Genomic DNA, 23,623 nt, shown 5'->3' with positions numbered 1-23,623 from the left:
AGAAGCGTGAAGGATGGATGTACAGGTTTCATCTCGTCTCTTCTGCCAGTCGAAGGGCACGGTCCAGGAGGAGGGAGAGGGGAAATAGCGGGGATGTGAACAACTGGCTCCACGAGTGGTGCCGCTGAGAACGGTTTGGATTCTTTGATCATGGGCTTGCGGTTCCATGAGGGGACTTCTGCAAGGGACGGGTTGCATCTCACACCAGTGGAAGAGACAATGTCTTTGCCACAGTCTCACAGAACTGATCCGGGGGCTTTAAACTGAGTTTCCGTGGGGGAAGGGAGACAATATTAGGAAGGCGGAAGGGCTGGAGATAAAATAGTAAACAGCACATAGAGGTAACAAGAAACAAAAAATGCGAAGGCGACACAACCGTGGGAGGCCCAAATAACTTGCACAAGCAACGAAGTAAATGGACCCGTGGTCTGCGATGCCTCTACACTAATGCACCAGAGAATGGGAAATAAGCAAGATGAACTTGAACTCCTAGTACAGCAAAGCAATATGTCTATAATAGGCATCACTGAAACCTGGTGGGATGGTCTCATGTTGGAATGTGGAAATAGAGGGGTATAAACTTTTTAAGAGAAATAGGGCCACAGGAAAGGAGAGGAATAGCACTATATGTTCAGAGATATTTACACCAGTGAAGAGATCCAGGACATCAATCATGGAAACCGAGTGGAGAGCATCTAGATAAGAATCAAAGGGGAGGGAAACAACAAGGAGTATAGTGTACGGTGGGAGTGTACTACAGACCCCCAGTCAGACTGGAAGAATTGGATGATTCTTTCTGAACAGATGACCACACAGTCAGAAAGAAAGAGAGATGTAGTAGTAGTGATGGGCGACTTCAACTACCTGAATTTGCTGAAGTCAACTCAGCCAAATCACCAAGGTCTAGCAAATTCCTCACTTGCCTGGAAGACCATTTCATGGTCCAAAAGGTGGAAGAGGCACAAGGGGGTCAGCTATTTTAGATCTGATCCTAACCAACAAGGTGACTTGGTTATGGGGTGCAAGTGGTGGGATCATTAGGTGGGAGAGTGACCATGTTCTCCTGGAGGTTGTATACCGTGGAAGGAGAAGCCAGCGCATAGCTCAAACCTGCATTCTACGACTTTAGGAGAGCGGATTTCAGTAAACTTAGAGAAGTATTGAGGGTGATCCCGTGGTCAGAAATACTAAGGGAAGGGAATTCAGGCCGGATGGGAGTTTCTCAAAAGACAGATACTGAAGGCACAATTTAAAAACAGTTCCGTGAGAAAGAAAAATGGGAGGTGTCTCAAGAAAACAGGATGGATGATAAGGAACTTTCAGCCGAGCTAAGTTTGAAACGGAACATGTATAAGAAATGGAAAAGGCGGGGGGGGGGGGGGGGAATCACAAAAAAGGAATTCAAAGAAATAGCAGGCATGTGTAGGGGTAAAGTCTGGAAAGCTAAAGCGCAGAATGAACTCAGGCTTGATAGAGGGTTAGCAACAATAAAAAGGGCTTTTTTGGATATGTCTGCGCCGAGAACGAAGAAGGAAACGGTTAGGGCCACTGTGTGGAGAAGATGGCAAAATGCTAACGAGACAAGAGAGGCGGACAGATGGGAAAGGCGCAGAATACTCAACACCTTTTTTGCCTTAGTCTTCTCAGAAAAGGGCAAGGGTGCTCAACCTGAGGATAATGGGCAGCGAGGACAGAATAGGGGTTTCAGCACAGAAACGTAAGAAAGAGATAGTAGAGGAATACCTTTTAATCTAAATAATTTAAGGTTCCAGGACCAGATGAACTACATCCAAGGGTACTAAAGGAACTGGCAAATGTAATATCAGAGCCATTGGGCAATCTATTGAAAAACTCCTGGAAAACAGGAGAAATGCCAGCAGACTGGAGGAGGGCAAAAGTTGTCCCCATCTTCAAAGAGGGGAAAAAAGAAGCTCCCAACAATATTGTCCAGTTGTCTGACATCAGTACCAGGATGATCGTGCGGGACAGATCTATTAAACAGAGGTCTGTGAACATCTAGAAGGCAATGCCATAATCACAAAAAGTCAACATGGGTTTCAGAGAAAACCAGTCATGCCAGACAATCTGATCTCTTTCATTGATAAAATTACCAGCTTGGTAGATGAAGGGAATGTTGTGGATTATAGTAATCTTGATTTTGTAAGGCCTTTGACAAGGTTTCCCATGACATACTTGCAAAACAGCTTGTGAAATGTGGGGCTAGACAAAAGAGCTTAAATGGATCATCTGGTAATTGGTTGCCTGGCCCGACCCAAAGGGTGCTCAACAAATGGGCCTTTTTCAGGCCCGGGGAGGAGAATTAGTTAGGGAGGAGACGTAGGAGGGACGTGAGTAGTGGACCAGTGGGCTGCAGTGGGTCCAACCGGGCTCTTGGGCCCAGTGCTATTCAACATCTTTATTAATGACCTGGATGACAGAATTGGGAGCATACTTATCAAATTTGCAGATGACACCAAATTAGGAGGAATAGCTAATACTCCAAGAGGACAGGATCAACATTCAAAATGATCTGAATAGACTAGAAAGCTGGGCCAAAGCTAACAAAATGAAATTCAACACAGAGAAATGTAAAGTACAGTACTGCACTTAGGGCAGAAAAATGAAATGCACAGATAAGGATGGGAGACACATGGCTGAATGAAAGTACATGTGAAAGGGATCTAGGAGTCCAAGTAGACAATAAGTTGAACATGAGTCAACAGTGCGATGCGGCAGCTAAAAAGGCCAATGCAATTTTAGGCTGCATCAATAAAAGTATAGTGTCTAGATCAAGAGAAGTAATTGTGCCATTGTATTCTGCTCTGGTCAGGCCCCACCTGGAATATTGTGTCCAGTTCTGGGCACCACAATTCAAAAAGGACATTGAGAAACTGGAGCATGTCCAAAGGAGGGTGACTGAAATGGTGAAAGGTCTGGAAACCTTGCCCTATGAGGAACGACTCAGGGAGCTGGGGATGTTTAGCCTGGATAAGAGAAGGTTAAGAGGTGATATGATAGCCCTGTTTAAATATGTGAAAGGATGTCATATTGAGGAGGGAGCAAGCTTGTTTTCTGCTGCTCCAGAGAACAGGACCCGGAACAATGGATGCAAGCTACAGGAAAAGAGATTCTACCTCAACATTAGGAAGAACTTACTGACAGTAAGGGCTGTTCGACAGTAGAACAAACTTCCTCGGAGTGTAGTGGATTCTCCTTCCTTGGAGGTCTTTAAACAGAGGCTGGAGGGCCATCTGTTGGGGATGCTTTGATTGGATTTCCTGCTTGGCAGGGGGTTGGACTGGATGGCCCTTGCAGTCTCTTCCAACTTTATGACTCTATGATTCTATGAGCATAAAAGGTTGCAACTAGTGTCAGGATTTGCCAGAAGATAGTCTGCACCAACAGAAATGTTAGTTTTTTGTGGTTTTTCAGGCTATGAAGCCATGTTCTAGAAGAGTTTATTCCTGATGTTTTGCCAGCAGCTGTGGCTGTCATCTTTCTCTGACTTCACAACAGAAATGTTGTTTGTTTGTTTAAAAAACAACTATGGTAACAAATACCATAACCTTCCAACATATTTGCCCATTCTGGAGAAACCCTAAAAAAGTTAATTCCTCTTAATTCCTGCTAATAGTTAATTTGCCTAAGGTATCCCCCCCCCCACTCTCTCGCCTTGACAGACCTTGCAGGTTGTTGTTCAAGACTTTGGTGCTTACCCCTGTGGCCACTAGCATTCCCCTAACAAGCAAACAAGTGTAGGATAGTGCATAAAGCATGGACATGAACTGGACAGACACAGGTTCAAACCTCTGCTCAACCACATATCTGACTAGTTGACTTTAATCTAACCTTCCTTCCAGTGATGATGCCAGATTAATATGAAGGGGAAAGTTCACATATTCATGAAGTTCAAAAATTTTCTGGCTTAGACTAAGGCTCTGATGAAGATCTAATATAAATATACACATTAACCGAAGGATTATGAAGAACAGTAGGTCATTTTCTATGCTGAGCTGCAAACTTTTGTTTTAGCTAATGGTGATGCTGTCCCAGCACAATGCTAAGAGTGCATTTATTTCAGGTTTGTGGTGTTAATTTTGTATTCTACCTTTCAGTTCCTGGATCTGATGGATACAATTGACAAGCAGCGAGAAGAGATAACCCGCAGCAATAGGTGAGTTAAGGGCTATTGCCTCCCTGATTATTTCCAGACAATGGTGTCATAATTGCATATGTTCCAGTTTGACTCATCTTTGCTCTTGACATGTAAAAATCAACAGTAGTTTGAGGTGTAGTTTGAAAGTGCAAATCAGAAACTGAAATTTTGCTGAGTTTTTACTTTCTGTCACTAATCTAACCATTTGATAATATCAGAAAACATGAGATTATGCTCTGAGTCATAATATGGGCAAGCTACACAATGCAACTTCATGTGCATGCTTTTCTTAACCATTCTAGGACCTAAATCCAGTCACTAATGCGAACTGAAGTAGACCTGTTGAATCAACAGAATTGACATATATGTATGTTGATTAATAATATAATAATTTATTCATTGGGCCTATTTTAGTTGAGGAAAGCCAGCGTGGTGTAGTGGGTTGAGTGTTGGACTACGATTTCAGAAGCTCAGAGTTGAAATTTCTGCTCAGCCATGGAAAACCCACTGAGTGACCTTGGGTGAGTCACACTCTCTCAGCCTCAGAGGAAGACAAAGGCAAACCCCTTCTGAATAAATCTTGCCAAGGAAGTCCCATCATAAGCCCTGGTGGCGCAGTGGTTAAATGCCTGTACTGCAGCCATTCACTCAAAACCACAAGGTTGCGAGTTCAAGACCAGCAAAAGGGCCCAAGCTCGACTCAGGCTTGCATCCTTCCAAGGTCACTAAAATGAGTACCCAGACTGTTGGGGGCAAATTAGCTTACTCGCTAATTAGCTTACTTGCTGTTCACCGCTATGATCTTTGGAATAGCAGTATATAAATAAAACAAATTATTATTATTATTAAGTTCGCTTTAGGATTGCCATCAGTTAGAAATGACTTGAAGGCACACAACAACAAGTTCTAATTGGGACTAGTATAATTGGATTAAAGCCAAGATAGGAGCTGGAATAACCAATGGTGAGAACTGCAGTTCCAAAATGTCAAGAGGACCACACAGTATCCACCACTGGCCTAAATTAGGTCAGTTCATTCCAGTCATTCTAAAGTGCTTCCTCTTTATGTGAAGACCTTCAGGCAAAACTATTTCTCCATTCTCACCATAGTCTCTAGCTTTGTCCGCTGAATATATTTTTTCAGTACTCTACTCCATATCTAGCATTAGTACATGAAATAGATTTAGAAATGGGTTTAGAAACTATTTGGCACAGTTAGACTTGCATCTTCTCTCCTTTTCTGTGCCCTGTAGTTCTCTTCACTATCTCAAACCTTGCTTTGAAGGGTTTTTCAGTCATCTGGAGCAGATGTTGAGGGTGTATGATAGCCACAGAGGAAAGAGGGAATCACGCCCTCCCAGATCCACAAAGAGAAATAGTTTCATCAGTGGATTGATGCCATTGAATCCAACTCAGCAAATATGTTAATTAGATTCATGGCATCATGAATCATAGAAGCTAAAGACAACCCATAGTCCAAGATGGTATGTCATAGTATTAAATGGAATACCTGTTGTGCTGCTTAAAACAGTTCATAAAAGTACACCATTATTTTAAAGATCTTCTCTACACTTGTCACATTTGTCCCATTTCAACCAATACTCAACTTCTCTTTTGCCACAGCTTTGCCACTTGCTTACCCATTCTTGGCGTGACAGATACTTTCTGGTTGATCTTGTACCTGGATTTTGCCTTCTGCTGTCTCTGCAGGGTATCAGCAGCACGAGTCGGGCAGCTGCAGGAGGTTTTGAATGAGCGACATTCTGTGATGAACTCTCTAAAAGCAAAGTAAGGAGGAGCAAGCCTCTGGAAGCAGGCTGGACAAAGGGTTGAAGAAACCAGACTCTCATTCTCAGTATAATCTAACAGTGGAGTCCCAGTCAGTATAAATGTGGGCATTGCTCAGCCTTGCATTTCAAATTAATAAGAGGTTAATTATAGAATAAGGGGAGTGAATCATAAGGTTGGAAGGGGTCCAAAATGTTTATCCCCCCACCACAGTAAAATCCAAAAAATTTCCCTGACAGATAGCCATCCAATCTCTACTTAAAAATCTCCAGCAAAGGAGAGCTCACCACCTTTTGAAATAGTCTCTTCCACTGCCAAACAGGTCATAATGAAATTTTTCCTAACATTTAGTGTGAAAACAATGTTGCTCCAACTTCTTCATGACAATTGCCCAAATGTATTACCTAAAGTATTTGTCCCTGCTGTTTTAGTTCAATTTTGAAGTAAGCAAGAATTTAAAGTCAAGATGCCAGCCACAGATGCTGGCAAAACATCATGAATAAACTCTTCTAGAACATAGCCACATAGCCCAAAAAACCCACCACAAACTATGGATACCAGCCATTAAAGCCTTCGACTTCACATCAAGACAGTACTAGCTTGTTTATCTCAGCCTCTGAATACAGCACTTGAATAGGGAAATATTCCTTGATTGTACAGAGAGTATTATACACATATGATGAGTGTGGTAAATATTATTTCCCTTATGTGCTGATCAAGTTAACAAGGCTTTGGCTTCCAAGTTTCATTAGACCCAGGCAACACACCAGTAGTCAGGAATGATACAAGCTCTAATCCAGCAATTCCTGAAAAGCCACTGGCTCCTTACTTCCAGATTAAACAATGTGGCTTACTATCTGAATCAATATTGCTGTCCATACTGAAGGAAAAAAGCATATATCTGGGGAATAGTTCTCCAATTATATAAGGAAGGAATAGCTGGAGAGCACCTAATAAAATCAGGAGGAAAAACATGAAAATATATCTCCAGGTGTTCAATGAAAGAATGATTTACTGATTAAAAAGCTCAACACTTTTCAAAAGCCCAACAATTTTCAATCTGTATATGTTCCCATGGGCCTTCTTCAGGGACTGTATAAAACCTCAAAGAGAGAGACAGTACGTAAATATATAATAAAACAATGAATAGTTTTACAGTGTATTAAATCATTATTACATTTATATACTGCCCATGGTCTGTTCATACCTATTTAAAATGTAACATAAGAAGTTTCTAGATCTAAAACTGTCACACCATTTAATGGACAAGAAGAAGAGCAATCATTCATCCATTAAGTACCGTGTCTCCCTTTTTTTCCTCCCCAATTATATAAGCAAATATAAAAATTGCATATTATCTGCTTTTGAAAATTAGGCAGAGGTCTTGCTTTGTATGATTTTATCACATCATGTACATGAATATACAGTATGTCTAAAACCACTAAGGAATAACTAGATTGCTTCAAGTTGAAGATGTCCAGCCTATGGCATGAGTATCATCCTTGGTCTCAACAAGAGAAATAAGTGACATTTCTTAATGAGGAGCCTGTGGATCTGCATGTAATCAAAGCTCTGCACTTCTCATTGGTTCTCTGTTTCACTACTCTCTGTTCCTCACCTCAGTCATGTTGGAGACAAAACCATTCCAAGCTATATAGATAGGTATAGATAGTGATTGATCTTCTTGGGTTGCTACCTGACTTCAGGAAGGTTGCAATTGCTACACATATTACCACACAGAGGGATGTTTGTTTTTTTAAAAGGAAGAATTAATGGACTCCCAAAAGAGGGTGTTTAGGCTAACAGTGAACGGTAGGTCTGGAAAAGTGAAAGACTGTTACTGTAGTTCACTCGGTCTCATGCATTTAACCTGTGGCACGCTTGCTGAAAAAGTTGGCCTATACTGCTTTGAGAGATTGAAACTGTGTCTTGTTTTAGGAAACAGAGCGAAACCTACAAGGAATGGGTATTAATTCTGGGTTGATTCATTTTGAGAATACCCCCCCCAAAAAAAAAAAAACCTGGTAACCCCAGCATGCAGCCTCTGAATAGAAAGGAGGCAGAAGGAAAGCTCAAAGGCAGTCTTTAACTTTTGGCTCCATTAGCATCTGATTCCAGCACCTGATTACTTCAAGAGCTGGTTTTGCCTTACTGTATTCCATCCCCTTCTGTTATCACACAGAAAGCTCACTGAGATTCAGCACTCTCCTCAGAATGGCTGAGGTGACCCTGTCTGCCTTGCAGGCTCCAGATGACTGAGGCAGCTTTGGCTCTATCAGAACAGAAGGTGTGCAACCTGGGGGAGTTGCTGAGCACAGCCAAGCAGGAGCAGGCAGAGCTGGTGGAGAACCAGGCCAAGGAGATGCAGCAACACAAGAAAGTAAGTTTGAGTGATTTCAGCAAGCCTGGGGCTGTGTGTGATTGAGTATGATATCTGTGGCCCTGCATTAAATCTAAAAATAAGAGCCTTTTTCTGGGGATGGTTTGGAAGGCAATGCTCAAACTCTATCCAAGTCCTTAAGGAAAGGAGGGATTCTTCAGGCTTTGAGGCTAAATCTGGCTTTCTATCCTTCGCCAGAAGGTTACTCCCCCTTCCTTATGACATCTCAACTCACTGGCTCCCCAGCTTCTGTATGGTATCCCCCCCATTCTAAATGGTCAAATACTTGTACAAAGGCATCGATCACTTTAAATTAGAACATTCTAATGTTTCAGTCATACTTTTTTGGCCCCACACACGACTGGGATGTGCAGCTGAATTAATCCCTTTACAGCTAAATCAGCTGAACTTCTCTGCAGCTGAATTCATCCCTCAGACTGAAATAGGTTCCTTACTCTTAATGTATGGAAAAATGGGAGGGGAGATGGATGGAAGGAACTGATTCCTCCCACTCTCTGTATCTACAGGATTCTGCTGATCGAGAGGCAAAACTTCAGCGTGAACTTTCAGTAGCCAATGAGAAAAATTTCCTGCTCAGGAATCAGGTAGGATAATGGTTCAAGTATCCCTCATGTTTAATTCACTCAAGATTCTTCTTCAGAACTCCACACAGTTCAGCTTGCCCTATTACCAGTGTTGCCTGAATGTTTCCACACCAGCCATATGTGTGAGATTACAATTCCCATTGGTTATGCAGGTTGGGATAATGGGAGTTGTAGACTAAAACAATGTAGGAGAGTGTCAGAGTAGAATAGGCGTCTCTGCTCCCACCTTGTTCCAAGGTACAGTGTTCAGAGCCTTCACTTGTCCCTTGTGTGATGAGAGTGACTTCCTTCTAGGTAACTGAACTGGAAAGAAGATGCAAAACCCAGCAGGAGCAGCTGTTCCAGGTGAAGGAAGACCTGACTCACACAACAGCAGAAATGAAATTAAGGGCTGTGCAGGCTGAAGGTGAACATGGTTGTGAACGTTAATCTGTTCTTACCAAGCTAGAGCCTGGATTCCCTGGGGAAGGTAGTCCTCTTTCCTGTTTTCCCTCATGAGTAGTCTTCTTTTCTGTTTTCACTTAGAGCGCTTGCAGATGGAGAAGAGGAGGTTCAAGCAGGTTCTTGAGGATGCAGAGGCTCTTCGGCAGAAGGAGGTGAGGAGAAGGCTGCAGGGCCTTAAGCGACTTAAGCATTTACAATGGGAAAGTCTATCACAAAAATGAAAAAGCCACCAAAGAATAGTGTCATGGGGAAAGGAGTGTGACCATCCGAGGAAGCCCAGAGACCAGACTGGGATGCTGAAGGGCCAGATGGAACCCCATGGCTTGAGCCTCTCCATCCTTGGTGCAACAGGATTCTGTTTATTCTGTTACTTTGAGATGAAGGACTAAGGTCTTCAATTTTTCTGTGGTGAGCAGCAAGTTACACCAGAGGTCTATTGGGTTTTTCCTGACCAATGTTGTTTGTCATGTAGGTAGATCATATGACACATCACATGGAGGCAAGTGAGTGTGCCCTGCAGGAACGCATCCAGCGGCTGGAGGCCACCCGCACAGGGCTAGAGGAGGTGAGTGAGACAAAAACAGTTTTGTCTTAGAGTACCAGAACTGTATCATTAACTGTTTTTTTGCCCAGGTTAGCCTTTTCAAGAAGAACATGTGCAATTCTTGTCCTTCATTATCTCTAGAGTTATGACCATCCTATTGGACCAGATAGTGGGAGAAGCCTATGCTGTACATTTCTTGTGGCCTGAAGCTGTTGTGTGACATTTTGATTTGTAACTAGGAACTAAGTCGAGCGAAAGCTGCTGCCCTTGTAGAGCGAGGCCAAGTTGAGGAAGAGCTCATCAAAGCCAAGAAGCAAGCAAGACTGGAAGAGGTAAATGTGACTGGGCAGTTCAAAGAAATTTATCTCTTGAGGCAGAGAGCTACATGTTGTCAGAAGTATAGAGCCGCTGCTGGAAATGTCATGGTCTCCTCTTTCTCCTACATGCTTCATGTCACCTCATAATGTTTACTCACCCACACTAGTAGCAGCCAAGTGATGTGGAATGGGGGAATACACTGTGTCGTGACATTAGAACAAACCTCAACAATTCTTTGGCAGTCCTACATTTTCTTCTAACTTGTAGCCTATGGAAGACAGCAGTGTATCTCTTGCAGAGAGGCATAGTTGGGAAGGAAGTCAACATTATATGGTTGGAGCAAGTCCAGGACATTATCCCCACACAGCCCTGAAGCTCATTGGGTGATGTTGGCCCAATTTCTCTCTCCCAGTGGAACCTCCCTAATAGGGTTGTTGTGAGAATAAGGGGAGATCACACATGCTACCTTGAGTTCTTTGGAGTAAAATAAACAAATAACTAATTGAATTTATAAGAATCACTGTACACCATTTTAAACAGAAGCATTCCCCCTTCTCTCATTCATTCATCCTTTTTCTTGCTTGGTCACACACATACATATATAGAATCATAGAGATGGAAGGGGCTACTAGGGCCATCTACTATCTAGTCTTAACACCTAGGCATGCAGAAATATACAACTAAAGCACTCTGTAAACACTCCCATCTGACTTCTGTTTAAAGATCTCAAAAGAAGGAGAGTAAACTCTTCTGTGAGGTAGAACACTGTATTGTTGAACAGCTCTTACAGTAAAGAAGTTCTTCCTAATGTTTAGGTGAAATCTTGTATTTTCTTGTGTTCGTGTTCATTGGTTTATGTTCTAGTCTCTGTTACACAAGAAAATAAGCTTGCTCCATCATCATGACATCCCCTCAGATATTTAAAGATTGTTATCATGTTATCTCCCAGTCTTCTGTTCTCCAAGCTAAACATATGCAGCTTCTTAGTTGTTTCTCAGAAAGATTGGTTTTGAAACCTTGGATTATTTTTGTTGTGCTTCTCTGGACATGTTCCAATTAGTCAATATCCTTCTTGACCTATAGTGCTCAGAACTGAACACAGTATTCTAGATGAGGTCTGGCCAAAGCAGAATAGAGTGACACTACTACTTCCTTCAATCTGTACACAGTATTGCTGTTGATGCAACCCAGTATTGCATTGGCCTCTTTGGCTGCTGCATCACACTGTTATGTTTAGCTTGTAGTCCTAGATAATGCTATCTGCTTTGATGTATGTATGTAAAGCTGATTTTCTTCTTCAGAGGTATTGTTTCTAGTCACATGATCTGAATAAATAAATAAATAAATAGTTAACATCAGCTGAATAATCAATTGATTCAAACTCATACAATTAATCTACTAAGATTTCTAGTTTTATTGTATGCTGCCCTGAGAGCTTCAGATAAAGGGACAGATATAAATATTTTAATAAATGGTGAAGGGTCTGGAAGTGATGTCCTATGAGGAATGACTTAGGGAGCTGGGGATGTTTAGCCTGGAAAAGAGAAAATTAAGAGGTAATACGACAGCCCTGTTTAAATATTTGAAGGGATGTCATATTGAGGAGGGAGCAAGCTTGTTTTCTGTTACTCCAGAGAACAGGGCCCAGAACAATGGATTCAAGCTACATGAAAAGAGATTCCATCTCAACATTAGGAGGAACTTCCTGACAGTAAGGGCTGTTCGACAGTGGAACACACTCCCTCAGAGGGTGGTGGAGTCTCCCTCCTTGGAGGTCTTTAAACAGGCTGGATGGCTGTCTGTCAGGGATGCTTTGATTGAGACTTCCTGCATGGCAGGGGGTTGGACTGAATGGCCCTTGTGGTCTCTTCCAACTCTATGATTCTAAAATTTCATGAACTGGGTGAAAGCTCTGAATAGCTCATATCACTGTTACATTTTTAAATTTCATTCCCCTGTCTTTTGGGCAATTCACAGCAACAACGATTGGAGCATCTGGAGGAGAAGCTGCGGCTGATGATGCAGTCCCGCGATGAGGCTCACAATTGCTGTCTGCAGCAGAAACAAACCGTGGCTGAGGCCCATGTGAAGGAGAGTCAGCTGAGCTTGCAGGTGGAAGGACTCAAAAGGCGGTTGGAAGAGGTTCAGCAGGTAAAGGGAGACTTTGTCTTGAAAGGAGAGAGAAACAGAGCATACTCCAGAACAAGGGCACCTGATTTTTGCCCTCAGATTAGGGCTCCAGTCCTATGCTAATTAGGTAGGAGGAAGTCCCATCGAATTTAGTGGAGCTTAGTTCTGAGTAAACATATCTAGGATTGAATAATTCTGTTTTCATATATACAGAAGTCCAGCTATACATAAAAGATTAAGAGTACAGAATTAATATTTTGTTAGTTAATTTCTGCAACAACAGGAACTGGTAAACTACTTTGAAAAAACAGGACAGGGCAAGACAGCAAAGCTTCTCTAACTACTGGAAGTTTTTTTTTGGTAATTTCTCAACAACTAGCATGATGAAGTGGTCGAGTGTTGGACTAGGCCTGAGAAAATAAGGTTCAAAGCTATAATCAGTTATGAATGTCTCTGAATGACCTTAGACCAATCAGTAACCAACTCTTTCTGTGACTATCTCACAAGGTTACTCTGAGGATAAAAGTAAGGGACAATGCATAAAGTCTTCAACTCTGAGGATAGGTGGGATGAAAATGAACTAGCTAAAAAAAGCTTCCTAAAATCTACATACCCATAAGGTCTAGCAATTTAGTTGTAAACAAATAAGATATACCTGGTGATCCAGGTTTTTTAGTAATGCAGAGTTTGTTAAACTACATGTAATAGCAATATATATATACATACTTTAGCCTATATCAGCATTATGGGTGAATGAGAACTTTGTATTCATCAGATTCTGGTCATAAGTTCTAATTGTGCACAAACTTCTAATATCTATACTGTTAAAGAAAATATAGGGAAAACATTAGATATGTTGGGACTCCATTATTTGATGAAAGTATAGCACAGGCATGGAATCACCACTTGTTTTTTCAAATTCTGGAGACACACTCACCTTCTGTTCCTCCAAATATTTTTAATAAAAATATTAGAGAATTGCACTCTTGGAAACAGTTTAGTTATGGAGGGGGGGGGGAAGAGTAGCACCACCCTTAACATGTCCAGAGGAAGAGGGTAAAATTGGCTTACGGACCCACCAAGAGTTATTCCTCCCCCCCTTCCCCAGTGTAGTAGATGTCATAATCCTTGTGACTCTACCTGTAGGCCTGCCTCTTCAGAATATAGGCCACTGATGGTTTTTCCCCTGTGTGCTATGGATGGCAGGAGCTGAGCAGCAAGGAACACGAAAAAGTAATGGAGGTCAATAAAGTGCGAGTGGAGCTACAGGAACAGATTGGGCACCTGGAGGCTGAGAGGACAGCACAAGAAGGAATGAGAGAAAAGATTGCAGCTCTGGAGCGACAGCTGAAAGGTAAACTTGTTGAGGAGGAAATCATTTTTTATTTTCTCAGAAGCTGAAGGCCATATTCTGGTCAGCCAGTAGCAAAGAATATCTGGTGCCAATTACTATTTTATTCTGACTCGATTAAGCACCCTTATCCTTGCTCAACATACTCCACTTGATGCCCCACACTGTATGTGCAGAGCTTGTGGGGAAGTCACTTTTGGGAATGACAGTTCCCAGAACTCCCCAGCTGGTATAGCCACTGGCCATGCCAGCTGAGGAATGTAGAGAGTTGTAGTCCACAAAGTTAGGTTTCTAAGCTGTGCATATGTATCCTTGCAAAACTGTCTGGCTAAGTGTGGCTCAGGACAGGTGATGGTTGACTGGCAGTGCAGCTGCAACTTCATTCCAGCCCAAACCCGTCCCATGCATAGATCAGATTACAAAACAAGTGTGATAAACTCCTTGGTCCACATGTCAACCCATTAGTATTCATCTCTTGTCATATATCAGTGTTTCTGTTTCACTTTATGTGTCCTATAACCTGGAGGCTCATAGAGCCATATGGTTTCCAGCAGGCATCCCTTTCATTGCCTCATTTGTTGGGACTGTCCTCATGCCATCCTTCTGCCTTCTTTTTCCCCAGCCTCCTTAGAAGAGGGAAGCTAGATGCAAGGAGCCCTGCAGCCCATTTCCATAAGCAGCAGCATGATAAAAATGCTGCAATCCTTTGTATTTATTAATAATGTTTCTGGCCATTAGGGCCTCCCAAATGATGTACCATAAAATGTTTATTTAATTGATTGATTAATATCCTTTCTCCCAATTTGAGGCCCAAAATACATTTTTATGTTATTTTAAAACAGATTGCTTAAAAGCCAGATTTTCAATTTAAAATAGACCACCAAAAGCCAGATGGAATAATTCAATTTTGATCACCTGCTGGAGCTCAGCAATGATGACACCAGTCTAACAGCCCCTTGGACAGAGTTTCACATCTGATGTGTTGCTATAGTGAAAGTCCTGTCTTGTGTATTAACCAGTCTAGCCTCTTGGGTTGGTGGGACACTTAGTTGGAGTTTTCCATAAATTGGCCCCACACATTTACTGAAAATAAGTTCCATTGATTTTACACTGATTTTTTTTATTTTATTTTTTTTTGTAGTGAGACCAGTAACATTTTAAAAGACTGCCCTGACCTTGTAAGCAAGAGAAGAAACCAGTTCCCCAGTTTACCCACTCATCATTCTTAGTTTAAGCATGAGGAATATGAGCTCACTCCAGTGTGTTGAACTGTGACACCCATAATCCTTTGCCACTGGTTGTGCTGGATAAGGCTGGTGGCAGTTTCAGTCCAACAGCATCTGAAAGTTGAAGGCTTTCATGGCTGGCATCCTTACTTTTTTGTGGGTTTTTCGGGTTATGTGGCGATGCTCTAGAAGAGTTTATTCCTAATGTTGTGCCAGCATCTGTGGCTGGCATCTTCAGAGAACAGTATGTATATATATATACACACACACCCCACTCTCTACCAGGTCAGCATTCTCTGAAGATGCCAACCACAGATGCTGGCGAAACATCAGGAATAATAAACTCTTCTAGAACATCGCCACATAGCCCGAAAAACCCACAAAAACTAAGCATCTGGAAGGCTGCATATTTCCCACCCCTCTTTTAGACTGAGAATGAACCTAGATTTCTTCTTCACTGAAAGGCATATGAATGTGTATTGAGTTACAGTTTTCTCTCACTGTTGTGTAAAATACACTCTTCTCCATTTTTCACTATGCTGAAACCAGAAAAGTCTGAAAGAGACATAATATTTAATTTTTCTTTGTAGTGCTGTCCAGTAACCACCGAGAGGCACTGCTAGACAAAGAGGGCGAAATCTCAAGCATGCAGGAGAAGCTGCGAGTTCGTGAGGCAGAGATCTCCCGAATGAGGGAGGAGGAAGCTCAGCGAGTCAGCTTTCTTCAAAACGCCATTATGGCCTATGTGCAAGGTTCCTCACTAGGCCCTGTTGGCCCCAAAAGCTGAGACGGAATCTTGAAAAATCTTAAGGCATGGAATCACAGAATGCTAATTGTATCCTGACTGTGGAACCACATGGGCATCATGGAATCTGATTCCCTTATGACTCTGGGAGATCTTGCACTACATACCCCACTGTCACCTACCTGAGGCTGTGTCTGAGGCATCACTGAAGGAAATCCCATTTGTTTTAGAAACCATTTCACTGTTGTGCACCAAAACCATGTTGCAAGCTCCCAGTGTAAAGCTACCCCTTCATATTGGAGTACACAAAAAAGTTTGTTCACAGGGACTACAAAGATAATGTTTTTATACATCACAGACATTGGCTTTCATCTTAGGTACATGTAACATCTCTGGTCTATTTGGGCTGGGCAGGGGGATGCTTCAATCTGCTCAGCTCTCTCATCTCAATAACAAGTGAAAGAAAGTCATTTTCTCAAATGATGTCACTACTTCTCATGCCAGTGATCCTGCTCTAGCAGGACTACACAAGATGACATTAAATAAGTACCCTACTCCCTACTACTCATGTAATTAAAAAGACAAATGTGGGCCTTAATGTTTTTGGCTAACATCCCCCATCAGCCTTATCCAGAATAGCCAATGTATGGAATTCTGGGAATCACAATCCAAAAGCAGACTGAAGGGCTAACAGTTGCCAACCTTTATTATAAAGATACAAGGCTGCAAGGAGAACATTTTTATATCATGATCCTGTACTAGCAGCCCTTTAAGCAGAATAAACCATTTGTCTTCCCTCCTTTGGAGCAGCACTAATACTGAAGTTTACTGGGGGGAAATGCCTTTAAAGTGAGCATGCCTCTGCCAACAGTGCATGATTTCCTTGGCCTAAAAGTGGCTAATTCACCCATGGGGCCTTCTAAATCTTGGTAATGAAAACAGCCACCTCCTCTCACTGGCAGCAGGTTTTTAGTTGGTAGAAAGAGGGGGGGGGGCACTGTGGCCTAGGAACCAGATTAATATACAGCTCATCCTGATTTTGATGTCTTATCTCCCTGCAGGCTGTGAGCATGAAAATGGCAAGCTCTGAGAATTAATTTCTAAATCCATCTTTAAAACCAGTGTGAAATATATTTGTATTTCTCCTATGTTCAAGGGTTAATTTGTGTTTATACTTAAACATACTTGTGCACACAAATGCACACATATAAATATGAAGTGTTTAGTTATATTTGATCCAACAGTATATTAAATGTCTAATCCCTTTCCATTCAAATTAGGAAAATGTGTATACAGTATTTTGATCCCCCTTTCCCTGTGTTTTAATTTGGAGGAGGCAAAGTCCCACTTCTTTACTTTGGAACACTGGTTTCCTCAAATAATAGTGTGAGTATTTCTGTGTCAAAAAAATAAATAAATTATAATTAATTTTAATTTTTCCAAAAGTTTCACCAACATTACCTGTGAGACAGTCATTTGTTCTATTTCAGATTTGCACAAAAAATTGCATGGGGAAGCAAACGGACTAATTTCAATTTCAGAAATCCTAACTTCTCTTCCCAATGAAAACAAAAAAAAAATTAAATTCTACAGTTCAAAGTGAGACTCCTAGAAAGCAGGTAAATAAATATGCAAAACAAATACATTAAATATAGCAGTCCAGTTACAGTGTGGCTATAGATGGGCTGAGTGGTTTTCCTCCCTGGTTTGGTTCTTGCTGTCTGGTTGCCAGAAGTACATTCTTGCTGCAGTAGTACTTTTCTCACTGTTATTGTATCTTTAGAAGGAAAAATATTTCATTGTCAGTACCTGTAAAAGATGAAAGATAATAGATATGTATAGTCTCTCTTTTGTTTGAGGTGGGTATCTACAAAAGAGCATCTTTCTTTCCAAATTCAAAGGAGCATCTAATGAAAATGGAACCGGCGGAGGGCGGGCTTCCTGTATCAAGAGCCTTTGGCCTAATGCTTGTTGAACAGAGAGGCTTCCCAAAAATCAAGGGCATGCTTACTTATGTGTTATCAGTGAGAGACTTCTTTCTCGTATGTGAGAACACAACTGTGAAGTGTTGTACTTCTTACCATGGAGCAACAATTCATAGAATCTCATCATGCATAAGGTGGAATTTCAGATGTATACATCTTTTCTGTCTGTCTTCAGTAATGCACTGTCCCAGTTCTTGTTATGTGCCTTCAAGTCAGCTGTGACTTACGTTGACCCTATCATAGCCAAGATCTCTTTAGAGAAGATTTGTGATTGCCATCCTCTGAGGTTGAGTGTGGCTTGCCCAAGATCACCCAGTGGGTTTCCATGGCTGACCAGAGATCTTCACTCTGGTCTCCCAGAGTCCTAATACAACACTCAAACCACTACACCAGCCTGGCTTCAGTTATCATTAAAAAAATTAAAACATTGTTAGTAATAGAAATTTTACAGCCTAACAGGGGAATGAAAAAGAGTCCTGCAAAGTCAGTTGAGGACAAAACTACACCAGCCTGTTCTGAGCTTTGTTTGTGTGGTTCTGGAGAATGCTCTTTGCTTATGCCTGTCTGGAACAATCAGTGGGTTTGCAACCCACTGCCCAATGGCAAGGACACCTTTCTTCCCACACACACAGACAACACCCCAGGCTTCTAGTTTTTGGTTTTTTAAACCGGGCTTTAAAACAACAAGCATCCCTGTGCTTGAGCTTAATATGATTTGACTGATTTGATGGGAAAGCAGAATTTTATTCCCTTTTAGGCTTGTCCAACTGTTAGGGCAGATAATAAAAAAGGGCAGGAAATCAGCATCCGTCTTCAGTGCTGCACTTTTCAACCTCAGCAACCAGGTCTGGCTTGCACTAAATATTTTACGGAATCTCAATGCCAGTTAGGTATCTTGTCATGTGCATCTGAGAAAAAGTGATTCAAAAATTTCCCTACATGATGGTACAAGTGATTTTAGGCCCTCTCTCACCTTGAGAACAACCCTGAGTGTTGCTGTTTTGTGACTGTAAGCAAATAAAGCCATTTTTTAAATGAAAGATACTTCTTAAACTATCTTTTTTTTCATGTGTACATGAAAAGTGTACACAATTACACGTGTAGGAAATGGAAGAGCCAGTCTACAAATCACAAGTAAAACCTGCCTTGTATTCGCATAGAGAAAACTGAAAGAATTTTAGAGAGGAGATGCTTTAAGTAGGCACACAGTCTTGTATATTAGTTCTTTCAATTTTACAGAGAGGAAACTAAAGCCGAGAGAGAGGGGCACCATTTCAAATGGGGGAAGAAGTACAAAGCAATTTCAGAGTGGAGCACTCTTGGATGCATTCAAGAATAAATTACACACACACATAAACACTTCTTAAAGTTTATATTTATGTGGTTACCTTTAATAGTTAAAAATAACATTATAGTGTTGGTACATAGGGCATTTAGTTGTTCAGAATACAAGCTTGCTGTGTTCCGGGCTCAATACAAAGTGTTGGTTATCACCTATAAAGCCCTATATGGCTTGGGCCCGAGTTACTTGAGGGAACGCCTCTTCTTACATAATCCGCCCCGCACTCTCAGAACAACAGGAAAGTACTTACTTGAGTACTCCAGGGTGAGATTGGCTGTAACTCACCCACGAGCATTTACAGCAATAGCTCCGATGTGCTGAAATAAACTCCCTGAAGAGATTCGACTCAGTTCCTCTCTGGATGCTTTCAAGAAGATGTTGAAAACCCATCTTTTCCACCTAGCATACCCTCCTGACTCTTTATAGAAAAAGTTATGCCCTAATCGAAGTGTACCTCAAGATGTTTAACCTGAGATTGTGATATTTTAAACTGTTTTTATATGATGTTTTATGGAAATGTATCTGTGATTGTAATTGTATTGTGATATGATGTGATGTATACTCTCTCCTCGAATTTGTGAACTGCTTTGATCTCATTGGAAAAGCGGTATAGAAAATAAAGATTTTATTATTATTATTATTATTAGAACCAGTGTTGGCTGGAACTATGATTGTCTTGTCTAAAACAGTGCTATTCAAAAGGTGGTTCCCCTGGACCAGTCTGGTCTGTGAGTCATTAGCTGCTGGTCTGCAGAGTTACAGGAAAGAAAGAAAAAATAAGTTGTAGCTAATGGCACATTTAGAAGGGGAAAATTGCCTTTTTCCCACATCAGATGGCATGAGACGCGCTGGTCTAAAATACTTGGAGTCTGCCCAGCATGGTGACCCTGATGAGAAATAATTACTTTCTGAAAGTCACATAGTTGAAATTGTCTTTGAATGGGCATCTCTGCAGTCACAGCCCAACCAAGTTTGGTGAAAACAATGTCAGCTTCTCAAAGAGAATCCACCTCTTGAATTATGACTGATGGAGAATAAACGGGCCAGCCCAAAATCCAACTGACCAGACTGGCATTTAATACTGGCAGTGGCTTCTGCAACAACTGAAAGCATCAAGCTAATTTAAAGGCCAATAGATTGGGCTGTATGGAAACACACATCTGTCCACTACTCCGGAATCTGCCTGAGACAGTTGACTCCTTGTGCCTATTGGTAGGGCCAACTCTGCTGAGTACAAAGTACAACCTCATGGACCAAGTATGGAGCACTAAACATGATTAGCAAGCCCTGTTTGAATCCTAAAGCCTCAGAGAGCTCCCATGTTATCACACCCCAAAAAATGCCAGAAATCTTGTCTGGTCATTGGCCTCCCTCTCTACTCATATATTTATTTTTCCCCTGGAGATTCTCAAGCCCAATCAGCAGGGCTGGTAAATGCATTTTCAAGGGCTGGCAACTCCCTGTTCTGGAGCATTTTCCAGCCAAGTGGGCAGAACCAATTGCAAAGATGGAAATTTGTGTTGGCAGTTCCCTGTGTGAAGTAGTGTGCTTGTCTAAAAGGCGAATTGGCCTCAGGGGTGAGGAAAGGGTGTCTCTGTCTGCCAGCTGCTTCTTCCAGACTGTTCACAGGAGGATCTTTTGACTTTTGAGATTTCTGTTATCCATGGTTTTAGCTACCACTGCCCCAGTTATGATCTTACTGGACAGAGCACAGACCATATACCTGGAGCTTTCCAGGTTGGCTCCTCCAAGTCCATCTGTGCCATTCCAGAAATACGTGTATGTGTGGGGTTTTTTAAAAGTCTAATGGTTGGAATACTGGTATTTGCTGGCAGCTTACTTTGGAAGGCAGAGGTAATAGCACCTTCTTGTCACACTCTCTCAGCCTCAGAGGAGGGCAACGGCAAACCCCCTCTGAAGAAACTTGCCAAGAAAACACTGTGGTAGGTTTTCCTTAAGGTTGCCATAAGCCAAAAATGACTTAGAGACACACAGCTACAACAACAACATCCCCTTTCTAGGAAAACACCCCTCTGCCCCCAGTAGCCCTTTGTAAACCTAGTTTCTGACCATGGACATAGCTTTACAATAGAAGCACAGGGCTAGCATTACTCTCCTTCCGTAACAGCTCGCTCTGCTTTGAAAGCCACTGGGTAACTTTGGGCAAGTCACATGCTCTCAGCCTCAGGGGAAGGCCATGGTAAACCTCCTCTGAACAAATCTTACCATGAACGCCCCATGGTACGTTTGCCTTAGAGTTGTCATAAGTCAGAAACAAAGGCAGACAACACACAAGAGTTGCGTGGTGGTCAGAAGTGGCTCCCTGTGTATCTACACTCTAGAATTAACACAGTTTGAGACTGGTTTCCTTCAATGCTATGGGGTTATGGAATTTGTCATAGTTTATGATATGTAGCCTGCTCTGCCACAACAAACTGCAAATCCCAGGATTCCATAGGATGGAGGCTGCCATGACAGTTAAGATGGTATCAAAGTGTATTAACTCTGCAGTGTGGCAGAAGGCTCCATCTGCTGATACAACCCTATGCAACTCACACCTTTGCCTCTTGAATTCTGCAGTTCCTCACACACACATACAGTGGACTTGTTACTGGATGGAAAAGACAAGTTCATCTAGGGTTAAAGTGCTGGAACGTTTGGTTGAGCCAGCTGCCTCTCACTCAGCTTCCCTTTCCATTGGAATTTAGTGGGGAATTCCTCACAGTAGCAAAGGGGATGTGTGCCTGGATTTCAACAGTCCTGAGAGCACTCCCTCTTATCAGTGCATGACGCAAAGTGTGGTGGAGGGGCTGGGACAGACTGGGCAGTTAAGAGCCATTGGCATTATAAAAGGCCCATGTGGGGGACAAAATCTGTGCGCTACCATTTGCCCTGTTTCAGCTATTAAGCTTTTATACTGTTTTTAGATTATTTTAACAGATTAAACATTAATTGTAATGTTTTTATGTGTGAGCTGCCTTGGGTCCTTCCTGGGAGAAAAGCGGCATACAAATGAAATAAATAAATAATGGAATAAAATAAATTCTAAGGAGGTCATGGCAGCTGGAGGGTCAGCGCTGAGGAGGTGTGAGGGCCAAAAAGTCTTTAGGTGGAGAGCTCCGTTCATGTCTCCTCATGATGTTTCCTCACGCACATTAGTAGCAGCCAAGGAATACAGTGTGTCCTGGCATTACAAGTTACTTCTATCTTGTCGCCCTGCCTGTGGAGGACAGCACAGTGTCCCTGGCAGAGTGGCATAACTGCGAAGGAACTCAACATTATATGGTTGGAGTAGGTAGGACCAGGACATTGTTTGTTTTTAATTGTACTGAAGCCGTCTGAGCGCTGGATTAGGACTCTGGAGACCAGGGTTCAAACTCACTTTGTGGCCTTGGGCAAGCCACATGCTCTCAGCCTCAGGGGAAGGCCATGGCAAACCTCCTCTTGCCAAGAAAATCCCAGGATAGGTTTTCCTTAGGGTCACCAGAACTTGGAAATGACTTGAAGGCACACAACAACAACAACAACAACAACAACAAGCAGCGTTGAGTCCCAGATTTGGGGGAAAAGCAGGAAACAAATAAATACAATAATATAATAATACTTATCCTTGCTCAGCCCTGAAGCTCTCCCAGTGGAACCCACCTAATAGGGTTGTTGTGTGAATAGTGGGATAGGGAAGATCACACATGTGGTCTTGAGTTCTTTGGAATAAAACAAACCAATAACCAACTGAACTGATAAGACTTGCTGGCCCTCGCTCCTCCTCAACCCCAACCCTCTCCTGGTGAGGTCTCCAGCTAGCACAGCCTCCCCTGAGAGACCTCAAATGCTGCCTTCCATGCCTACTAATAAGGCTGCCTCTGCACTGGAGAAATACAGTAATCTGGTTTGACATCACTTTCCTGGCCATGGCTGAACGCTGTGTTATTCTGCGAACTGTAGTTTGTTGGGGCACTAGAGCTCCCTGGCAGAGAAAGGTGGATGGATGGATCGCAAAGCTACAAATCCCAGAGCGTGGAGCCAGGGCAGTTCAAGATAGGATCATTCACATCAGGGTGAGGGTTTTGTGGTTTTATGGAGCAGATGGGTTTGAGTCACGCTTTTAACATTTGTATCTGTTTCTGTGTGTGATTTTACAGTGTTTGTAAAATCACACAGAATTGTTAATGGTTTTCAATTGTTTTGAATTTTGTTTTTAATCTGTGAGCTGCCTTGGGTCCCTCCTGGTGGCATAAAAATGAGATGGATGGATGGATGGATGGATAGACTGACAGACAGAATGATCAGACAGATAGACAGATGGAAGGATGGATGGATGGACGGACAGACAGAATGATCAGACAGACAGATCGGATGGATAAGATCAGACAGACAGACAGACTGAATAGACAGATAGGATGGATGGATGGATGGATAGATGGATGGATGGATGGATAGATGGATGGATGGAGAAAGATTAGGTGGATAGATAGGATGGATGGATGGATGGATGGACGGACAGACAGGATGGATGGATGGATGGATGGAGATAGATAGATAGATAGATAGATAGATAGATAGATAGATAGATAGATAGATAGATAGATAGATAGATAGATAGATAGATA

The 23,623-nt window shown here is 42.1% G+C and overlaps 1 protein-coding gene across 6 annotated transcripts in view; it reads left to right on the top strand.

Moving 5' to 3' along the window:
* LRRC45 (leucine rich repeat containing 45) overlaps window positions 1-19,638 on the top strand; it is a 43,444-nt gene extending 23,806 nt beyond the window's left edge. For 4 of the 6 annotated variants that reach the window (XM_042449340.1, XM_042449339.1, XM_042449341.1 and 1 more), the window contains 11 exons: window positions 4,116-4,174; window positions 5,779-5,943; window positions 8,188-8,323; window positions 8,851-8,928; window positions 9,223-9,334; window positions 9,454-9,524; window positions 9,845-9,937; window positions 10,156-10,248; window positions 12,212-12,385; window positions 13,571-13,718; window positions 15,532-19,638. In XM_042449340.1, the coding sequence (XP_042305274.1) occupies window positions 4,116-4,174; window positions 5,779-5,943; window positions 8,188-8,323; window positions 8,851-8,928; window positions 9,223-9,334; window positions 9,454-9,524; window positions 9,845-9,937; window positions 10,156-10,248; window positions 12,212-12,385; window positions 13,571-13,718; window positions 15,532-15,728 (1,326 nt within the window). In that variant the 3' untranslated portion in view covers window positions 15,729-19,638. The remainder of the gene's footprint in view (window positions 1-4,115; window positions 4,175-5,778; window positions 5,944-8,187; window positions 8,324-8,850; window positions 8,929-9,222; window positions 9,335-9,453; window positions 9,525-9,844; window positions 9,938-10,155; window positions 10,249-12,211; window positions 12,386-13,570; window positions 13,719-15,531) is intronic. The other 2 variants (XR_006101920.1, XM_042449344.1) reach the window with 2 other exon arrangements.
* The last annotated feature ends 3,985 nt before the right edge of the window (window positions 19,639-23,623 follow it).

The sequence above is a fragment of the Sceloporus undulatus genome, chromosome 2 (assembly GCF_019175285.1).
Source record: "Sceloporus undulatus isolate JIND9_A2432 ecotype Alabama chromosome 2, SceUnd_v1.1, whole genome shotgun sequence".
In the NCBI taxonomy this organism is placed as follows: domain Eukaryota; kingdom Metazoa; phylum Chordata; class Lepidosauria; order Squamata; family Phrynosomatidae; genus Sceloporus; species Sceloporus undulatus.
This window is presented reverse-complemented; position numbering and strand designations above follow the sequence as displayed.